The following is an 18,555-nucleotide window of genomic DNA, read 5'->3' as shown; positions in this document are numbered from 1 at the left end:
TATTCACAAACAAGGGATGCCGATTTGCTTTCTGTGTCGAATATTCGGGCTAGAAAATACAAAGATTGGATGAAATGAAGGAGTGTGTGATTGGAAACACTTGGGTGATTACCTAAAGTCTCACGAATCTAGTCGACAGCACAAAAATTGTAAGTTGAAATTGATTCATTTAGAAAATGGTTTAAAAAGCTGTTCCACGATTGACTTCTTGGCCCAGTCACAAATTGAACAAGAAAGGCAACGTTGGAGAGATATTTAAAACGATTGCTCACAATTGTAAATTTTTTAGCATCTCATAATTTGGCCTTAAGGGTTCATAGAGAGAAATTAACATTTGACTCAGATTCGAATGAGACAAGCGGCAACTTTATAGATTTAATAAAGTTAATAGCCCGATTTGATCCCTTGCTGAGACTTCACCTAAAACAGGTAAAGGATAAGACGATTCATGACCACTTCATCGGAAAAAGTATTCAAAATGAGTTCATACAATTAATGGCAAGTCACGTGAAGACTCAAATTGTTGAAAAAATAATATATATTACTCGATTATTCTTGATTGTACTCGCGACTTTTCTCGTATTGAGCAACTTTCAATTATTATAAGATTTTTTAATAAAAATTCAGCTGAAATTGAAGAACATTTTATTGGTTTCTTAGCCGTCGAAAAAACCACAGCTGAGAGTTTGACTAATTATATAATTACAGAATTAGAACCTAACTGGTATTACAAAACTACAGAGGCCAAGGATATGATAATGGGGCGAATATGCGTGGTGAAAAAAGTGGTGTCCAAAAACGTATTCTTAAAATTAATCCACTTGCTTATTTTTTACCTTGTAGGTGTCATAGCTGGGATCTCATCCTAGGAGATGCAGCATCGTGTGTCCAAGTAAAATCTTTTTTTGGTTTTCTACAAAGGTTGTACACTCTGTTCGCCGGCTCGAGTCAGAAGTGGGCTATTTTAAATACTCATGCAAAATTTTTGGGATTGCAGGGTAGCATCGGTGAAGGCCGTTAAACACCAACTAAGCGATATATGTGATTCTTTAAAGAATTTAGCAGAAAAAACAACAGATTGCCAGTTGGTCAGTGAAAAAATAACTACTATAGAAGGTGGATTACCAGGGTGGCGGCGAAAATGACGATACGTTATATAAGAAAACACTTGTAATGCTCGTTACAACGGTTACAATATCAATGCCCGATATATTTAAACTGGCGGTATTTATACAAAAACATCTTGACCTAATTTAATACTAAATTTACAAACTTAAAAGATAATATTAAACATTGTTTATCTTAATTATTCTAATGATTATTTACGGACAAATATTATTTAATAATACAGGATTATGTAACATTAAATATTAAAGATTAATATATTACACCGGAAGTTGATAAGCAGCAGATAACCTAGCCAGATCAGTAAAATAAGATTCTAGTAGCTTAATCCTTACATTATACATAATAAAACAAAATTATTATGGCATTGATTAATCGACATAATTTGAGAAAATATAAATAAACAATAAGCACTATTTATTAATTGCGCCGGAAGCTGACAAGCAGAAGGCGCCATTAATAAATAGAATAATATATAATAAAATGTTCCAAGTAAAAACAAATATGAATCAACTATTTATTTGATTATGAAATTACTAATTAAATTGTTAAACAGAAGTTTTAATCTATACTTATAAATAATCATCATGATGTACCCGAACTAGCCGTATATGTAGGACCGGAAGTATTAATTGATAACACTACCTTCGAATTTGTAGTTTCACTTGTCATATGCGAAAACATGCACTTAGATGTGACTATACAACACCTAGATGCATTCACAAATTGGCTCGATAATTATCGAGAAAATGATTTTCAGTCATTCCTTGTAACAGCGAGAGAAATTGTCGAGGAAAATGATATTGACAGTCAGTTCAAAGAAGTCAGAAGACGACGTAAAATGAGGCATTTTGATTATGAAGGGGAAAATGAAGCTCATGAATTGAATGCGGAAGAAAATTCTAAAATAAAATATTTTTATATCATTGTCGACAATGTGCGCGCAAGCTGTCATCCTAGGTTCGAGGTTCTTAAACATCATGAAAGCAATTTGATTTCATGTATAATATAAAAAGATTAAAGGAAATTATTGATAGTGAACTTTTGAAGCAATGCGGCGACTTGCAAATATCTATGACAGTAGGAGAATCGTGTGATATTGATGGACATGAATTGTACGAAGAACTGAATATGTTCATCCGTGTGTATGAAGGAAACGACGACATTACCTCGGTGCTGAAATACATAATAGAAAAAAAAATTACTGAAGTTTACCCCACTATCGAAATAGTCCTGAGAATTATTGCTACCAGACCAGTTGCGTCTGAATTAAAACATATTTGAGGAATTCGATGACCCAAGATCGGCTTTCAGCCCTTGCTATTCTTTCAATCGAAAATGATGTAGCTCATTCGTTAGATTATTGTGCTTTAATTAAAGATTTTAGTCTAATGAAGAGCCGCAAACATCAATTTTAAAATTTAGCATCTCTGTAATTGTTAATTTTATAATGTTAATTCAATATAAAATATTTTAAAACTCAGATTATATTTATTTGTATAACTTTAGCATTTCTCCTCAAACATGACAAATACCTAAACCAAACAACCAGACCTACTTTTGCATCACATACTTTTCACGAAGGACAAAGGGCCTCGCAAAGACCTGCCGCCCGGAGCCTCGCAATGGGTAAGGCCGCCTCTGTATATAGCCCTTTTTCTATAATCAGTCCTCGTATTATAGTTGGTAGTTTATCCTCTGTCCACAGCTTGCCTGGAAGAGATCGCTGCTTTAGCAATAAGGCTACCTGTTCACCTTAAGTTTAGTAAAACTTCATGTTTATTTAAGTTTTTATTTACAATATTATATAAAAATATGGAGATAATTGTCGAACAAATTTACGATTGACCCCAAATAACGTCCATTGCAGTGAAAAACTGTAGATTAAAATTGTAATCACTTGATTTTAATAAAAAACTTAAATATTACGATGTTCCCAACAGTAAATCTAAATATGAAAGCAATAGCTTTCTTAACAGACCGTGCATAAATATATTAAATTCAATTATCAACGTAAATAGAATTAATATTTTATTTATTTACTCAAATGTTTATCAATTTGGTACTGTTGTGTGAATTTTTAATTAATCTATTGTATTAATTGCTATTTGTTATTAATTTTAGTGGTTACTGCCACAATTTATTTACTTGAAATTATATTATAAATTGATATGTAAATTGTATGCGTCTGTTTGTCTTCCTAGTAATATATATATATATTTAATTTATTAAAAATCGCTGTCAATAATTAGACAAATCATTTAAACAGTAATAAGCACTTGAATTTCTACTACTATACTATAGTACTAATCTGATTTCGAGTTTTAATTGTTTTGTGGCTATTGGTTAGAGAATACCATAAAAATAATGGTAGGGTTATTAAAAAGTATTCTATTGGATGAAATAAAACAATGTTTCTTGTATATAATTATTTACAAACATTAATTGTTTATTTAAGATCAAAAATATCACCTTCCGCGTTTCTAATAGAAGGCACAAACAGCTAGTTGTACAACAGTATGAATGTAATTAGTATAGTTACATAATCACAATTTACTTGCATTTAAAATTACAATTAATATACCGGAATATTTTTTTAATGTTATATAAGAACAAAGGTATTAAAATATATTGTCGAAAATTTGTTAGTTATGAAAAAAAAATATTTTTCGTTTGCAGTACAAAGATTATTAAAAATTCAAATTTCGAATTTAAATGAATTTTGAAAACGGTTTGAATAACATTTAAAATGACGAAAACTATCAAATTTAATTCAAGATTATATTTTTAATAATTAAAAATCATTACGTACATATTATTACCATAAAGATTTTAAAAGCATACAAATAAAAAAGATTAAGACAATTTTAATTTTTAAAACATTATTTAAAAAAAATATCACCTTTTGGGGTCACTAAGTAATGTTATTTCTTGTTTATCTATATAGTTTATTGTACTTTTATACTATATAATTAATGTAATCTCTTCTACATAAGATATTATAATGTAAAAACCTATGTTTATATAAAAGCGCCACATTATTAATTATATCTTAAACAAAATATTCACTTATTTAAAAAGCGATTTAATAGTAAAGACTAGCTGGTAAGTCATTGAACTGTCAGAAATCTTGTTTTTTTTTTTCCTTGAAATGTTAACATCCATTTTTTTTAATATAATCGGACAAAAACTTTTATTTTGACAGTTGTCATAGTAAAGTTCCTTTAAAATTGTTTTTTTCTTTTTAATTTAAGATTTTTGATAGTGCAATGTCTTTTTAATTAAAATACAGTGAACTGGAAGATTACAATTACATTAATAAGGTAAAGCACCTCTTGGAACTATTGTATATTAGGCACATTATTTAAGACTACATATAACTGGTATTAGTTTAAATATCTATTTTTATTTAAAAATGGCAGCTATTAAAATTTCGTTTCTTTTTAGGCTGAATAATTTTTATCTGTAGCCAAGTGAACATTAAAAAAAAATTCATTATGGTTTAAATAAAACTGTAACACTTAATGTGATTAACTTAAATACACTTTGGTAATAATTACCTATATTTTTAATACATTAAAACTAAAATTACTTGTGAGAAAGTTTACATTATAATAAAAAGGACATATAATTTTAATCAACGAAACTTACCAATCGAATGAATCATTAATTTAATTTAAACATAATTGTATAATATTTACAATAAAATAATTAAATACAATGATAATTAGATAAATTTAATTACATAATTGTTTTAATGATTTTCGAAAGCAATAAAAAAAAACAAAAGAACATCGTGGTTTTTAAGTAACTTGGCTTTTCTTGTTACGTCTTTTAAAAGTTACTTTTCATATCGAATATTTGTACTTCATTTTGCATATACTATATCGAAACAAACGCATATAATTTTAATTAATATTAACGTCAAAAAGCCTCTTAAATGAGAATACGTTAAAAGTTAAAATGACGAACGACATTTTTTTTTGTTTCGATAAAATTTTATAATCACCAACATTTATACAAAAAGCGGTGTTCGAGCATCGATTTGAAAAAATACGATCAAAACAGCGAATGTATATACTTGTCTTATATTTCATACTAGTAATAAATAATTAAGCTATTTCGTCCGTTTACATTCGCACGAGGAGATACATAATAGACGTGGCGAGGACGAGAGATGAAGTTGTGATGGAATGCGCGCTGGCTCGGTATACTGGAAAAAAATGTTGAATAATCTTACAATTTTATAACTGCATGTACTATATTTAACATACCTTACCTTAAACTCAATTCTTAACATTTTTAAAATAATTTGTTTAACCGATGATCGTGGGTTCAAACCCGGGCAAGCACCACTGAATTTTCATGTGCTTAATTTGTGATTATAATTCATATCGTGCTTTACGGTGAAGGAAAACATCGTGAGGAAACCTGCATGTGTCTAATTTCACTGAAATTCTGCCACATGTGAATTCTACCAACCCGCATTGGAGCAGCGTGGTGGAATAAGCTCCAAACCTTCTCCTCAAAAAGAGGAGAGGAGGCCTTTAGCCCAGCAGTGGGACATTCACAGGCTGTTACGGATTACGGATTACGGAATTAATTGTTCTCTTATTTCTAAAATAAACTTTTGTTGTGTAAAAATGTTTTGGTGGTCATTTATTTTACTAGGATCTGAGATGTTGTGTCCCTTGTGTCTATCATTACACTGGCTCACTCACTTTGTAAATCGAAACACAACAATATTAATACAATAATATCGTTTTTTTAATCGAATTAACAGTTTCCAAAAAATCTAAAATAATTAAGCGTTTTCGCTTACTTTCGTTTTCGTTACGTTATATCTAATTTTTATTTAATAACTTAGCTTACCTGAAGCGTGTTGAATGTACTGCGGCTGAGCTTCTATAAAGAAAAAAGCAAAAAACAAAAAATATTAAAAAAAAAAATACAAAAAAAAAATTAAATAAAAAAAAAGGAAGAAATAAATTAAAAATAATAAAATCTAAGAAATACTATTTATACTAATATTATGAATGCGAAAGTAACTTTTTCTGTTTGTTACGCTATCTCGGCCACTGAAGCGATATTGAAGAAATTTAGTATAAAGCATCCTTGAACCCTAAGAAAGGACATAGGCTACTTTTTAAGTCTAACACCCGCTCCCTCCCCCTAACGAGAGCGAAGCCACGAGCGGAAGCTAGTAGATAATATACCTATTTCAACGAAAGCGCTGTCCGTGTGTGCGCTCCAGCTTTTGATGTTCTTCACTTTGACAGTTGCTTCGTACTTTCCGCTCTGCAGCTGGTCCTCTAGTGTATAGACAACGTCATATTCATGGTTCCTGCCTTTAGGTACTGGTACACTCAATGTTCTCCACTCTCCTTCCTATAAATCCACAGATAATATAGAATGGTTACTATAGTCTTCACTTTAATTATATTTTCATACAGTAACAGTCTGTGAATGTCCCACTGCTGGGCTAAGGCCTCCTCTCCTTTTTTGAGGAGAAGGTTTGGAGCTTATTCCACTACGCTGCTCTAATGCGGGTTGGTGGAATACACATGTGGCGGAATTGCAGTAAAATTTGACACATGCAGGTTTCCTCACGATGTTTTCATTCACCGTCAAGCACGAGATGAATTATAAGCACATGAAAATTGAGTGGTGCTTGTCCGGGTTTGAACCCACGATCATCGGTTAAGATTCACGCGTTCTAACCACTGGGCCATCACGGCTATATTTCCATAAAAAAAATAAGAAAGTATTTAACATATTGCTTTCAATTATTGAATTGAATATTATGTTGTAGAATATACATAGATGATAGAAAATAATGTTATTATTTCTATAACACTGTATTTTTTTTAATATTTAGTGTACGAAGGTATTATAATAGGCATGCTAATGATAAGTCACCAATTTATACGTGCAATTGTAGCTAAGTAAAAACAAAACTTAATATAGGAATGCTTTTGTATCATTTATGATGCAAGTAACGTATTGAACAATATTAATTTGATAGAAAAGATGTTTCATAAATTGAAGCTATTTATAGACTGCGTGACAAAATCACTTATTTAAATATATATATAGCATTAAAATTACATATAATAGTCATATAAGAGGCAATCAAGGACAACGGGTAGCGATGTACATCACGTTGGAGCATCTTAAATGACTATATATTATAAATCAAAGTCCCTCCGCCGCCTCTGTCTGATGGCGATAAATTTAAAAACTTCTGTTCAGATTCTCATACGGTTTTCGAAAGTGGATGGAGTGATTCGTGAGGAATATTTGGGTTTATAGTTCATTAATGTTTTGTGTAAATTGGTTGAAAGATGACGCTGATTGTTGAAGACGTGAGAAAAAATCATGACAACCGGGAGCTTTACTAGCTTGAGCCGCGTAAACCAATAGAGTTATATGTATAATACAAAGATATAAACGTTCTATGTAGACGGGACTGGTAACTAGTTCGACATAAAAGCTAAAGCATTATATATAAGGTATGTAGGTAAGTGTAATTTATAAATGACATTTACCCCAGACATATCTTTAAGTTGGAGTTCTATCTGTTCCACGGGCTGGTGTGAGAGTATAGTCCATGACAGCCTGGGTCCATCCACTTGAAGACGTTCAACTACTGGACTCTGTACGAGGTCGATAGATCTATTGTGTGAACCGAATTCATTTTCAGCCTGAAACAAATTTAATATTTGTTAATTTCCATAACTTATATCACCTAAAAGGTAACAGAAATTTTATGTTGTTTAACTCTGTTGTAAATATTAAAATATATTAAATAATTACCTTTAAGATTTTTACTTTAAACCAAGGTATAAATTAAGCTTACCTCACAAGTGAATGTACCAAAGTCTTGATCGTCATCTGGGGTAACGGTGAGGTTGGAGTGTTGGCCCCTTGTGCTGACAGTGTACTCAGTAGAGGACTCCTTGATACGTTGACCGTCTTTATACCAACGAATGTGGGAACTAGCGAAGAGACAGATATTAATTATTATTATTTTATTAATGACTTACCCATTTATTTTTTCTAAAGTACGATATTGTCAATGCCTATTTTAAAGATAGAAAGGCAAAGACGAAGGAATTTGAGGCCTTTTGAGATAAAAAATAACTATTAGTACTCAACGTAGATATTATTTATCATAATATTTTAAGTTAAATATAGAATCAATGGATATTCATATACAGTACTTACGTTGGCTCATCGTGCACGGCACATTGCAGAACAGCTTCGACATTGATGGCGGAATTCACGACAGTCTTATGAACATGAACGCGAGGTTTGCCTGAAAAGGGTTTCGTTACAATTATATAATAAAATATGAATATATTGGATAAATAATTACATATATAGATTTTAAGAGATATGATTTGTTTTTTGTGTTTTTTTTTTTGTAATGGATAAAACCAGTATAATGGATATGTACTACATTATCAGCAAGTAACATAGGCTATATTTAATTTTCAAAAAATTGAGATCCCTACAATTGCAACAATGTAACCAACTCCTCGTTAAAAAATTTCCTACAAAAAGTAGGGGCGGGCCGCTAATATAAGACGTATCAAAACTCACTTAAGGTAAAACACAATTATCTTACCTGAAATAATATGAATGTTAATAATTTACCTTTCACCGTAATGTAGACCTCGGCTTGATTTGAACCAACTCCATTGAAAGCGTAGCAGTAGTATTTGCCGGAATGCTCACGTTTAACGTTCTTGATATACACGGAATTAAATTTGAACTCTCCATCCTTTTCTGCGAGACGTTTGTTCTGTAATGAGTAAACGAGAAAAAATATTTAGATTTTTATTGTTAATATTCATAATGCATCCATCATTAATGGAAGCACCAGTGCACGCAGGGCACTGATAAGGGCGAAGAGAGCAATATCCAGGTTCAACCAATCGCTGTTGTATTGTTGTAATCATTGTAAAGTACAGTAACAGCCTGTTAATGTCCTACTTTTTTTTATATAGAATAGGAAGGTGGACGAGGATATGGGCCACCTGATGGTAAGTGGTCACCAAACGCCCTTAGACATTGGCATTGTAAGAAATGTCAACCATCGCTTATAGCCAATGCGCCACCAACCTTGGGAACTAAGATTTTATGTCCCTTGTGCCTGTAATTACAATTATTACCTACTGCTGGGCTAAGGCCTCCTCTCTCTTTTGAGGAGAAGGTTTGGAGCTTATTCCACCCTGCTCTAATGCGGGTTGGTAGAATACACATGTGGCAGAATTTCAATGAAATTAGACACATGCAGGTTTCCTCACGATGTTTCCCTTCACCGTCAAGCACGAGATGAATTATAAACACAAATTAAGCACATAAACATTCAGTGGTGCTTGCCCGGGTTTGAACTCACTATCATCGGTTAAGATTCACGCGTTCTAACCACTAGGCCATCTCGGTTTTTTTGTATCATATATAAATAATATATGATGAATTTTTTTGTATCATATATATATATAAATATCATATATAAATAAAGTTATTGCCTCTGGTGACAAGAGGGCCGATGCATTATTGCCCAGTGAGTCGAAATTGCGATTCAAAAGGGGAAATGCTGCTGTTACTTTTGCCACCATTCCAGGCGGTCATAATTTTTACAGCAGCTATTTTTAATATTTATTCTTTATATTTAAAGGTAATAAGTAAAGGCAATTATTGTAATTAAAAGTTTGACAATTATTTAATTATTATTGTATTTCGGCCCAGAGGTTAAAAGTTTTTATTAAAAGCGTTAATAATAATTATTGTTATAAGCATAGTGATTAATAAGTAAATATTCGAATAATTCTCCCACACAAAGTTTATTTATTTCATTAAAATCATTATTAGTACACTACCTTTTTTAAAAAATAATATTATATTATCATCGTTAACAAAAGGTAAGGTAAAAGTGTTGACTGTTGTTTGACCTCTTGATAAGTTAAGCTATATTGAACTGTTGAATCAATTATATTTTTCACGGTTACTAAAGCCACAATATATCTAAAAAAAGGGACCCAATGAATCTTTTATAATTTCTTGACAAAACATAAATTTAAAAATTCAATTTTATAAGCCAGTGTTATTGATATGTAATGTATATTTCCTATTTACGTAATAAATAATTACGCTATAAGGCGCCGCGTATCCGGTAGTCGGTCTGTGTTTCCTTGTCCTGGAGAACTAGGTTGAAATGACATATCAACATGTCAATACATCATGTGATGTTTATTTGTTAAATAGCGGAAATTTCTCGTTGAACTTGACGTTGTTTTATAACAAATTTAGATGCGAATATATAAATAATATATACTTGATCAATACTTTGTATTGTTGTGTTTGAAAAGGTGAGTGAGTTAGTGTAACTACAGGCAATGTAACTTCAGATTTTTTTTGCTAAGGTTGGTAGTGCATTAGCGATGTAAGCAATGGTTAATATTATTTTACAGCACCAATTACTGTGGATTATTTAACATCAGGTAACCCCTATGAGCGTCCGCTTACCAATTTTATAAAAAAAATAATAAACTCTGTATATATATCGGTTTAATACGGATTTTTTTTTCAAGTTTTAATATAGTTTATGCTTAGAAAGGAAATTATTTAACAAATCATAAAAGCCTCACGGTGTCCTCTCTTCTATACAAAATGTATTATTAATACGAATACATTTATAAGAAGCTTAAAACAGGTATTATATTGTCAATATGCTACCAAACATAGAACGCCTTACGTGTCCGTTAGAATATTTTTGCTACAAATGAAACTTACCCCATTTTCTCCATCCCTTGACCAAACAATTTGAGGTGGGGGTGATCCAGATACCTCGCAAGTGAGCAGAATATCGGAACCTTCCACAATTTGACCGTCATCGCTAGCGGTGAACCCTTTATAAAAATAAAGAAAAACATTTATAGAAATAAAGAAAAAAATATAAACAAAATTATCCCTCATCCTAGGATGTTGACAACGGCATTAAGAAAACTACGCATGCGCAAACACACACTAATCCTTTACTCTCATCATCTGATTGGTGATCACCTCTCAGTGGATGTCAATCCGATACAAACGGAGTTAGTTTAGGCGCAAGACCAAGAGTTTTACATGTTTGAATATAATAAAACTAAAAAGTTTGTTTTTCTTCGGTTGGGACGCGCTAATCTCTGAAAATACCAGATGGATTGTCCAGGGCTTAAGGAAAGTATATGTGCTATCTTACATCACGATACAGCCCAAGGGGGCAGAGCATGAAAGTTTAACGTGGTTATAACCACGTGCAATAGTAGGAATAGTGTACTTACTGATAATTTTAGGAGGTTCGAATATAACTAATGTGTGTTCAATCGTCGCACGGTTCATCTGTAATATGTCACACTTGTAGGCGCCGCTGTCGAGTAACTTCACATCTTTTATCAATAGATCAGTCGAATTTGCAGGACTGAAAGATAAAACACAACAGATTAAAATATAAGATACATTAATATAAAAATTAAGAAATTTCTTAATTTATCAATTGTTTTTTTTATAGAATAGGAAGGCGGACGAGCATATGGGCCACCTGATGGTAAGTGGTCACCAACGCCCATAGACGTTGGCATGTAAGAAATGTTAACCATTACTTACATCACCAATGCGCCACCAACCTTGGGAACTAAGATGTTATGTCCCTTGTGCCTGTAATTACACTGGCTCACTCACCCTTCAAACCGGAACACAACAATACCAAGTACTGCTGTTTTGCGGTAGAATATCTGATGAGTGGGTGGTACCTGCCCAGACGAGCTTGCACAAAACTCTACCACCAGTAATTCACAACAGTTATTATGAGATGCTGATGATGTCGAGAGCGATTTCGGTCAAGTCTGCCATTCTCAATAGAGAATAGCCAACTGCGCTGGTTATATTGTAGTGCACAATTATGTACTCAAATACAGGTGCACTTTCCAATCTTTCAATCTCATAATTCGATGGAACGGCAATCCGACTCGGCCGGAAAGAGTTCAGGCGTATGACCAACGACTTTATGTGCTTTCCAAGGCTCGGGGGTTGTGTTTACACACAGCCAAATAACAAGATCCTGATTGCTAATGAAAATGCATCGTCCAAAAATGTATTTTTTTTAATAGGTCAAACTAGGGTAGAACCCAGGACCTTCGGATCTTATAATCTTAACCAGTTAAACGAGGCAATTAGAAAATTGTTATAAATAGATACATGTAGATAAATATTAACTTACATAGAAAATCTGTTTTCGATTCCGTAAGAAGTTAGATTTTGATCCAAAGGCTTCTGCGTTCCTATGAAAAATTTTCCATCATTCTTCGTCCACTGCACAACGACGCCATCTGCAACAAACACATTAATTAAAACCTATATGTATACGTAAGACGTATTTGTGTTTGTAATTCATCTCGTGCTTGACGGTGAAGGAAAACATCGTGAGGAAACCTGCATGTGTCTCTGTCAAATCCGCATTGGAGCAGCGTAGTGGAATAAGCTCCAAACCTTCTTCTCAAAAAGGAGAGGAGGTCTTAGCCCAGTAGTGGGACATTAACAGGCTGTCACTGTATACGTAAGAAGGAAATATGTATTGTTGCTATATATCTTTTGTCATTGTTTATTTAAATATACACTATTTACGTGTTAATTGTGACTGAAGTAAATGAAATAGACTTTACTCACGCGTTGCCTTGTGGCGGACTGTCTATCGTCAATAATTTTACCAAAGATATTAGAATGAGACCATAGACAAGTTAGTACTTATTAATAATTTGACAAATTTCTAACAAATGAAATTCACGCTTGTAACATCAATAGTATTTTTAGGGTGATAGGGCTTTATGCAAGCCCACTCATCAGATATTCTACCGCTAAACCAGTGTGAGCCAGTGCAATTACAGGCACAATGGACATAACATCTTCGTTCCCAAGGTTGTAAGGAATGGATGTAAGAAATAGTTAATATTTCTTACGTCGCCAATGGGCTAATGGGTGGTGACCACTTAAAATCAGGTGGCCGATTTGCCGATCCGCATACTTATAACATAAAAAAGTCTAAATTGAAAGCGAATGAAACTTCTAAGCGCAGCTACTTTTATAATGATATTCACTTTTAACCACGAAGTCATCGTGGCTTTTAAGTATATTAAAACAAGTTTTTATCTAATTAAACTGTTAGGTAATTACAATTATAATACTTAATTTAATGGTTGTTGTACATTGTCGCTAAACACTCAAATTAACTTATTCGATAAACACATCATGTAAGTCGTAAATATAGTCTCGCACTTGCGTTATAAATCTGTTGCGTCACAAGATGGCGTTGTTCCGGTGGCGCCAAAACTACTTCCGTCTAACGGCAACGTAGTGACAGACGGCGTGTCCACTTATTATGTAAATCAATTTATTATTAGAAATGACGTTTTGCGATGCTTATATCAATTATATAATAAATGTTTATTTATTCTGTCTATAAATACATACGGAATTGTTATTGTTTTCGGTTTTAGTAAAATACTTAATTTTAGTACATCCCAATGAATTAATGGTTAAGCAAATTTAACTCTAGTCAGAAATGTGATGGGTGATCGTATGAAAAACGTTTCCATTTTTAAAATTGTGAACGTGAACAAAATTGAATGGGAACAATATCCTCTTTTATAATTTTTAAAAAGCCTTAAATAGAGTCATCTATTCAATAATCCAATGGCCGGTAGATTTAAGATAAACAAACCATAGATTTACATATTCCATGCGATTTTATAACAACATAAACATTTATACACTAATCCGTGCTGAGTATCACAGATAATTCTGGATTTCGACCAATGATAGGTCGATAGATTGTTATAAGTTGATCGCACACTACGCCCGATTAATGTTCCTGGCTAAAAAACAAAAATATGTTTCTTTTTATAGAGGTTGCCTGGAAGAGATCACGGTAAGTGATAAGGCCGCCTTTGCATGCTATATGAACAACTTGTTCTCTTAAATAATGTTTGTAAATTGTGTACAATAAAGGTATAATAAATAAATAAATAATTATAGCATGTCTATTCCAGGTCAAATTTCTTTATATGCCTTTATTCATCTTGCCATTGGTATCGTAAAGAGTGTCTGAAAAGAACGTACCTGCTGGTGAAACTTTACACTCCAATCTGATATCTTTTCCAAGTGTAGCATTGTAATTGGTAGGTTGTGTCACTATAATAGCATCTGTTTCTTCGTCTTCATCTGCATCATTGCCTGGAATTATATTATATGGATTATAATAATAGCCCGTAAATATCCCATTGCTGGGCAGGGCACCTCAGCCAGGGCCTGGTGGATAAACAGGTATCTTATCTGCCGATACACGTAACTTCACGATGATTTCCTTCACCTCAAATCATCTGGTGATTTTTAAACCCAAAATAACCTAAAAATCGGTATCTAAATTAAATTTGAACTCTTTAAATTCCGTTAAGATACACGTGATCCATCCACTGACCCATCAGAGCTGAATGTTACACCACATGAACCACATGAAATCCGCATTAATATACTTGAGAAATAAATAAATATGAAGTTATAAGAAGCGTTTCCAATAAGCGACACTTCTTACTTCTTTAGCTCATCAACATACTTTAGGAAAAGTTCAACTAATAATATGACGCTGATGCGAAGATATGCTTTAGGTATACGCTTCTGGCATATTGCTAACGCTTACTTTCTATCACCATTGCGCTCATGAAATGATTAAAATTTATCCCTGTCATGGTAGCCTCATGGATACCGGTTCGGAAAGATGGTTCTGATGATTCCAAGAAGCAATTAGCAGTAAATTTATTATCTTAACTTTATCCATGATCTGCGTTTTGATAATTTTACTTTGGTCTTTTAATATAAATATCACAACGATGCAGAGCCGTTCATGATATAATATGTATGTCTGTGTTCAACACAGAGCACAACATTGTGTGCTGAAACTAGAAGATAAATCCTCAGATTAATCAAGTCAATGGATGATGGAGTAAAATAAACTAAGTTTCTTTAAAAACTAAACTAGCGAGTCATCCCGGCTTCGCACGGGTAGATAAGAAGAAAAATGTATTTTGGATAGGATTGAGGAAGGAGTAACTGTGACAAATTTCAAGCCAATCGGATAGAGATCTCGTGATGGTATTTCGCTTATATACATATAGATAACTTTCGGGAAGAAATCAGAGGAGTACATAATAAAAGAAGTAAGGTATACCTTCAGCGTCGTTTTGTGCTTCATCATCAGTCGCTTCATCAGCCAGCACGTCTTCGTAGTGAACATCGTCGACTTCACGACGATCCCTCGAGTGTCGGGCTTCTGTAATAGAAATTATATTTTAATATAAATGTTAGAATACGCCGTGTGCTTAAATAAAACACACTGAAAGATCAGTTCCACAGTTTCACTCCTGCATAGCTCATGTTAAAGTAAAAAAGGAAGAAAAGTCATGTTTTTCTAAATATATTGTAATTTTAAACTTAAATTTTAAATAAATGGACATTTAGTTTATTATAATTATGAATATGAATCAACTCATTATTATAGTGTAAATATTGTTTTTATTGAATTATTTCCTGGCCTTAAAATTCCATACTTCAATAAAAACTATGGCAAGGATTTAAATCAGTGACATAGCTGAGAGCCATCCAATGTCTGTAAAGTACACTCAAGGCGATCGCTATTAAGGTGAGCAAATAGGAACACACACCTAGTTCTTGAGTCCAGCAATAATATATATAATATGATAAAGATCAAAAGATATGTTCGTACAGCATATGTCAACTTTAGTAAGTAATTGATGTATCTACTCTCGGAATAAGCTATTTGCGAGTTGTTACTCACATATTTGGTTTTTTAAATGTAAAACGTCGACACAAAAGTCGTCTTCTTGACTTGAGAATACATTGGATTTAGTTCCAAAAACAGAACAATGGTACAAAAGTTATATATTGTAGAAATAATGTCGAAGAACCTTCGACCGTCACTTGTTTTACTTAAAGGCATACATACTTGCATGTATCTTTATTAATCTGTTTACAATTCTAATTTACAACTGCTTAATTCTGTTGCTATTGTACAGTGCTTTATAAGGACATTGAGGTAGGAGGCACTACCATAAACTGTCCCTGATATAATAGCACTTCTGTAATGCTTAAGCAAATACCTCAGGCTTTGAAACGATGGGGCAAGTTATAAGCTTACAAATTACAGCTTGAAGGTCATTTATTAGTGGATACTTTGATTAAGAGTATTTACATTAATGTTTGAGTTACGATTATTATTTTAGTTTTTAGTTTAGTTCGACCTCATTTGATGCGAACCCCATGCATGGATTCATATATATTGACTCCATAGATAACCTCATTTTCATCAGATAATGTGAAAATAAGGCACTTGGTAGTAATTTAAATGATATTGAAAGATCCATTCCTTATAGCATAAATGAGGTCTAAGGGTTATCCAAGCGAGACACCTTTGGCTACATATTATACTCTGATGATTAGATCGTTGTTCTTACCAGAACAGCAATAAGTAATATTAATGACGCAAAGGTTTATTAATAAATAAAAGAGAAGATGGAGATATTTTAAATATTACATTTAATGTCGTAATCTGTTGACATTGAATTAATTAAATATGGCGCAAAAACTATTCGAATTCAATTAATATATTCGAAAAAAGATTAAAAAGTAATTTACTGGCAGTAAATGTAGACATAAGTTGTGGTACTTTATATTTAATGTTATTTCCTATGTTTAATTGGACTTTGTTCTTTTTTTTAGGAAATAAATGTCTTAAACCTTAAATAGTTACGTAAATTGAACGTAATTATGGTGATTATGACGATGTATTCGTGCAAAGGCGTGTGGATATTACCAATCTCTAGCTTCGAGATGCTAGTGAAGATAGATGGAAAAGACAAATATTTTTTTATTAACCTACCCCACGGTTTGAATCTAGAATAGTTGATTAAGAAATCAAACTCGAAAACAGTAAAAGAATGCGTTGCGATTAAGTTCTTCGTCAAAAATATTAATCAGCTCACTGTCATATTTGAAGGTGATTATGTAATGTTAAATGTTTTATATATTTCTTGTACATAAAATATGATTATTAAAAATATCCAGACTTGTACCAAACGCTATTGCAGGCATGTTCGCTTGTCTTTCAAGACGGTAATAATTCTAAAACTGTTCCTCGATTGGATGTTGATACAATATGTTTAGTTTTACCTTTTATAGCTCAGCATTGAATGCCTTAAATGATCTGTTTACAAATATTATGTGTTGTTTATTGATGGTTTTTTTTATAATTGTTTTTAATGGTTTTGATGTTAAGGTATTTCTTTTATGTACCCATTTGGTCTAATGGCTAGCATAAAACGCTAATTAGCTCAGTTTGACTGCCAAAAAAATTCCAGGAGATTGGTGAAGTTTGGAAATTGTCAGTTTACACTCTCTAGTGCCTCAAAAAGCAACAACACGACTCTATCTCCGAAGTGTCTCCATTCGTTCGTTTGAATTATGAGACAAGAGAATGAGACTATGTTTGAGAACTCACTTCAGCACAAATATTTCCATCCAGTCTAGTTCGTCTCACTTGTATATATCTACTATGTAAATATACACATACATCATCATATTTTTTACAAATGATATAATATTCTCAGGTCAATAATTTACATTATACATAAAAAGTAAAAGAGAGTACATCATATGTTCCGACTCAAAGCTATTCAACTCAATCAGTATGCATGGTGCAACAGACAAACCGACACGCAGTCTTTCCTCGTCCATAATATAACATGATTTATATTCACTGAGCCTACTCATGAATAATACTAGTACTTTATGGTGACTTCATTCGCATTTGAAGTTAGGTAATGCAATATGTTAAAGAACAAATTATTTAAATTAAAATAGATAACGTTTTTTTTTTATTCACGAAATGTGAGAAATATATTCTATTTAACATTTGGAATTAAATGGAGTAGGTAAGATATTTTTTTTAATTTGAAATGAGTTAGGTTTAAATTTTAGCGCAGCTTTGAAAAAACGCTTCTGAATCAAATAAAATTAAGTCCTAAATGCAATTAGAAATCCGATTTTATTTATTACCAATTGTTAGACTTGTTTCTATTATTAGACGTCCCATATATTTATTTTTTATTAAATTATAAAATTTAGTTTGTCTAAATGAAATGTATTGAAACGATTACTGATTATTATTTACAATTATTAAGTACTTAATTATAATAATTGTTGTTAGGTCACCAGGGCGTTGCAAAAAGATAATTACAATATTATATATAATCGTGATAATTAGCAATAAATAATGACTATATAACCTTGAAATTATATATTTAGCATTATTACATA

General features: G+C 32.2%; 2 protein-coding genes across 2 annotated transcripts in view; both read right to left on the bottom strand.

The window, feature by feature from the left end:
• The window catches only part of LOC126778554 (uncharacterized), a 165,439-nt gene that overhangs the window by 119,240 nt on the left and 27,644 nt on the right, over window positions 1-18,555 (bottom strand). The gene's annotated exons all lie outside the window — the stretch shown is intronic.
• LOC126778493 (limbic system-associated membrane protein-like) overlaps window positions 3,540-18,555 on the bottom strand; it is a 151,035-nt gene continuing 136,019 nt past the window's right edge. Inside the window, exons 3-14 of the mRNA XM_050502106.1 lie at window positions 15,392-15,493; window positions 14,287-14,400; window positions 12,392-12,500; window positions 11,457-11,593; window positions 10,927-11,042; window positions 8,785-8,932; window positions 8,353-8,443; window positions 7,985-8,123; window positions 7,674-7,829; window positions 6,342-6,513; window positions 5,998-6,030; window positions 3,540-5,338 (exon numbers count right to left, since the gene is read on the bottom strand). Coding sequence (XP_050358063.1) covers window positions 5,256-5,338; window positions 5,998-6,030; window positions 6,342-6,513; window positions 7,674-7,829; window positions 7,985-8,123; window positions 8,353-8,443; window positions 8,785-8,932; window positions 10,927-11,042; window positions 11,457-11,593; window positions 12,392-12,500; window positions 14,287-14,400; window positions 15,392-15,493 — 1,400 coding nt within the window. The 3' untranslated portion in view covers window positions 3,540-5,255. The remainder of the gene's footprint in view (window positions 5,339-5,997; window positions 6,031-6,341; window positions 6,514-7,673; window positions 7,830-7,984; window positions 8,124-8,352; window positions 8,444-8,784; window positions 8,933-10,926; window positions 11,043-11,456; window positions 11,594-12,391; window positions 12,501-14,286; window positions 14,401-15,391; window positions 15,494-18,555) is intronic.

This window comes from Nymphalis io, chromosome 26 (genome assembly GCF_905147045.1).
Source record: "Nymphalis io chromosome 26, ilAglIoxx1.1, whole genome shotgun sequence".
NCBI classification, from domain to species: Eukaryota; Metazoa; Arthropoda; class Insecta; order Lepidoptera; family Nymphalidae; genus Nymphalis; species Nymphalis io.
The sequence above is the reverse complement of the archived record's forward strand: the minus strand, read 5'-3'. Positions and strand labels throughout refer to the sequence as shown.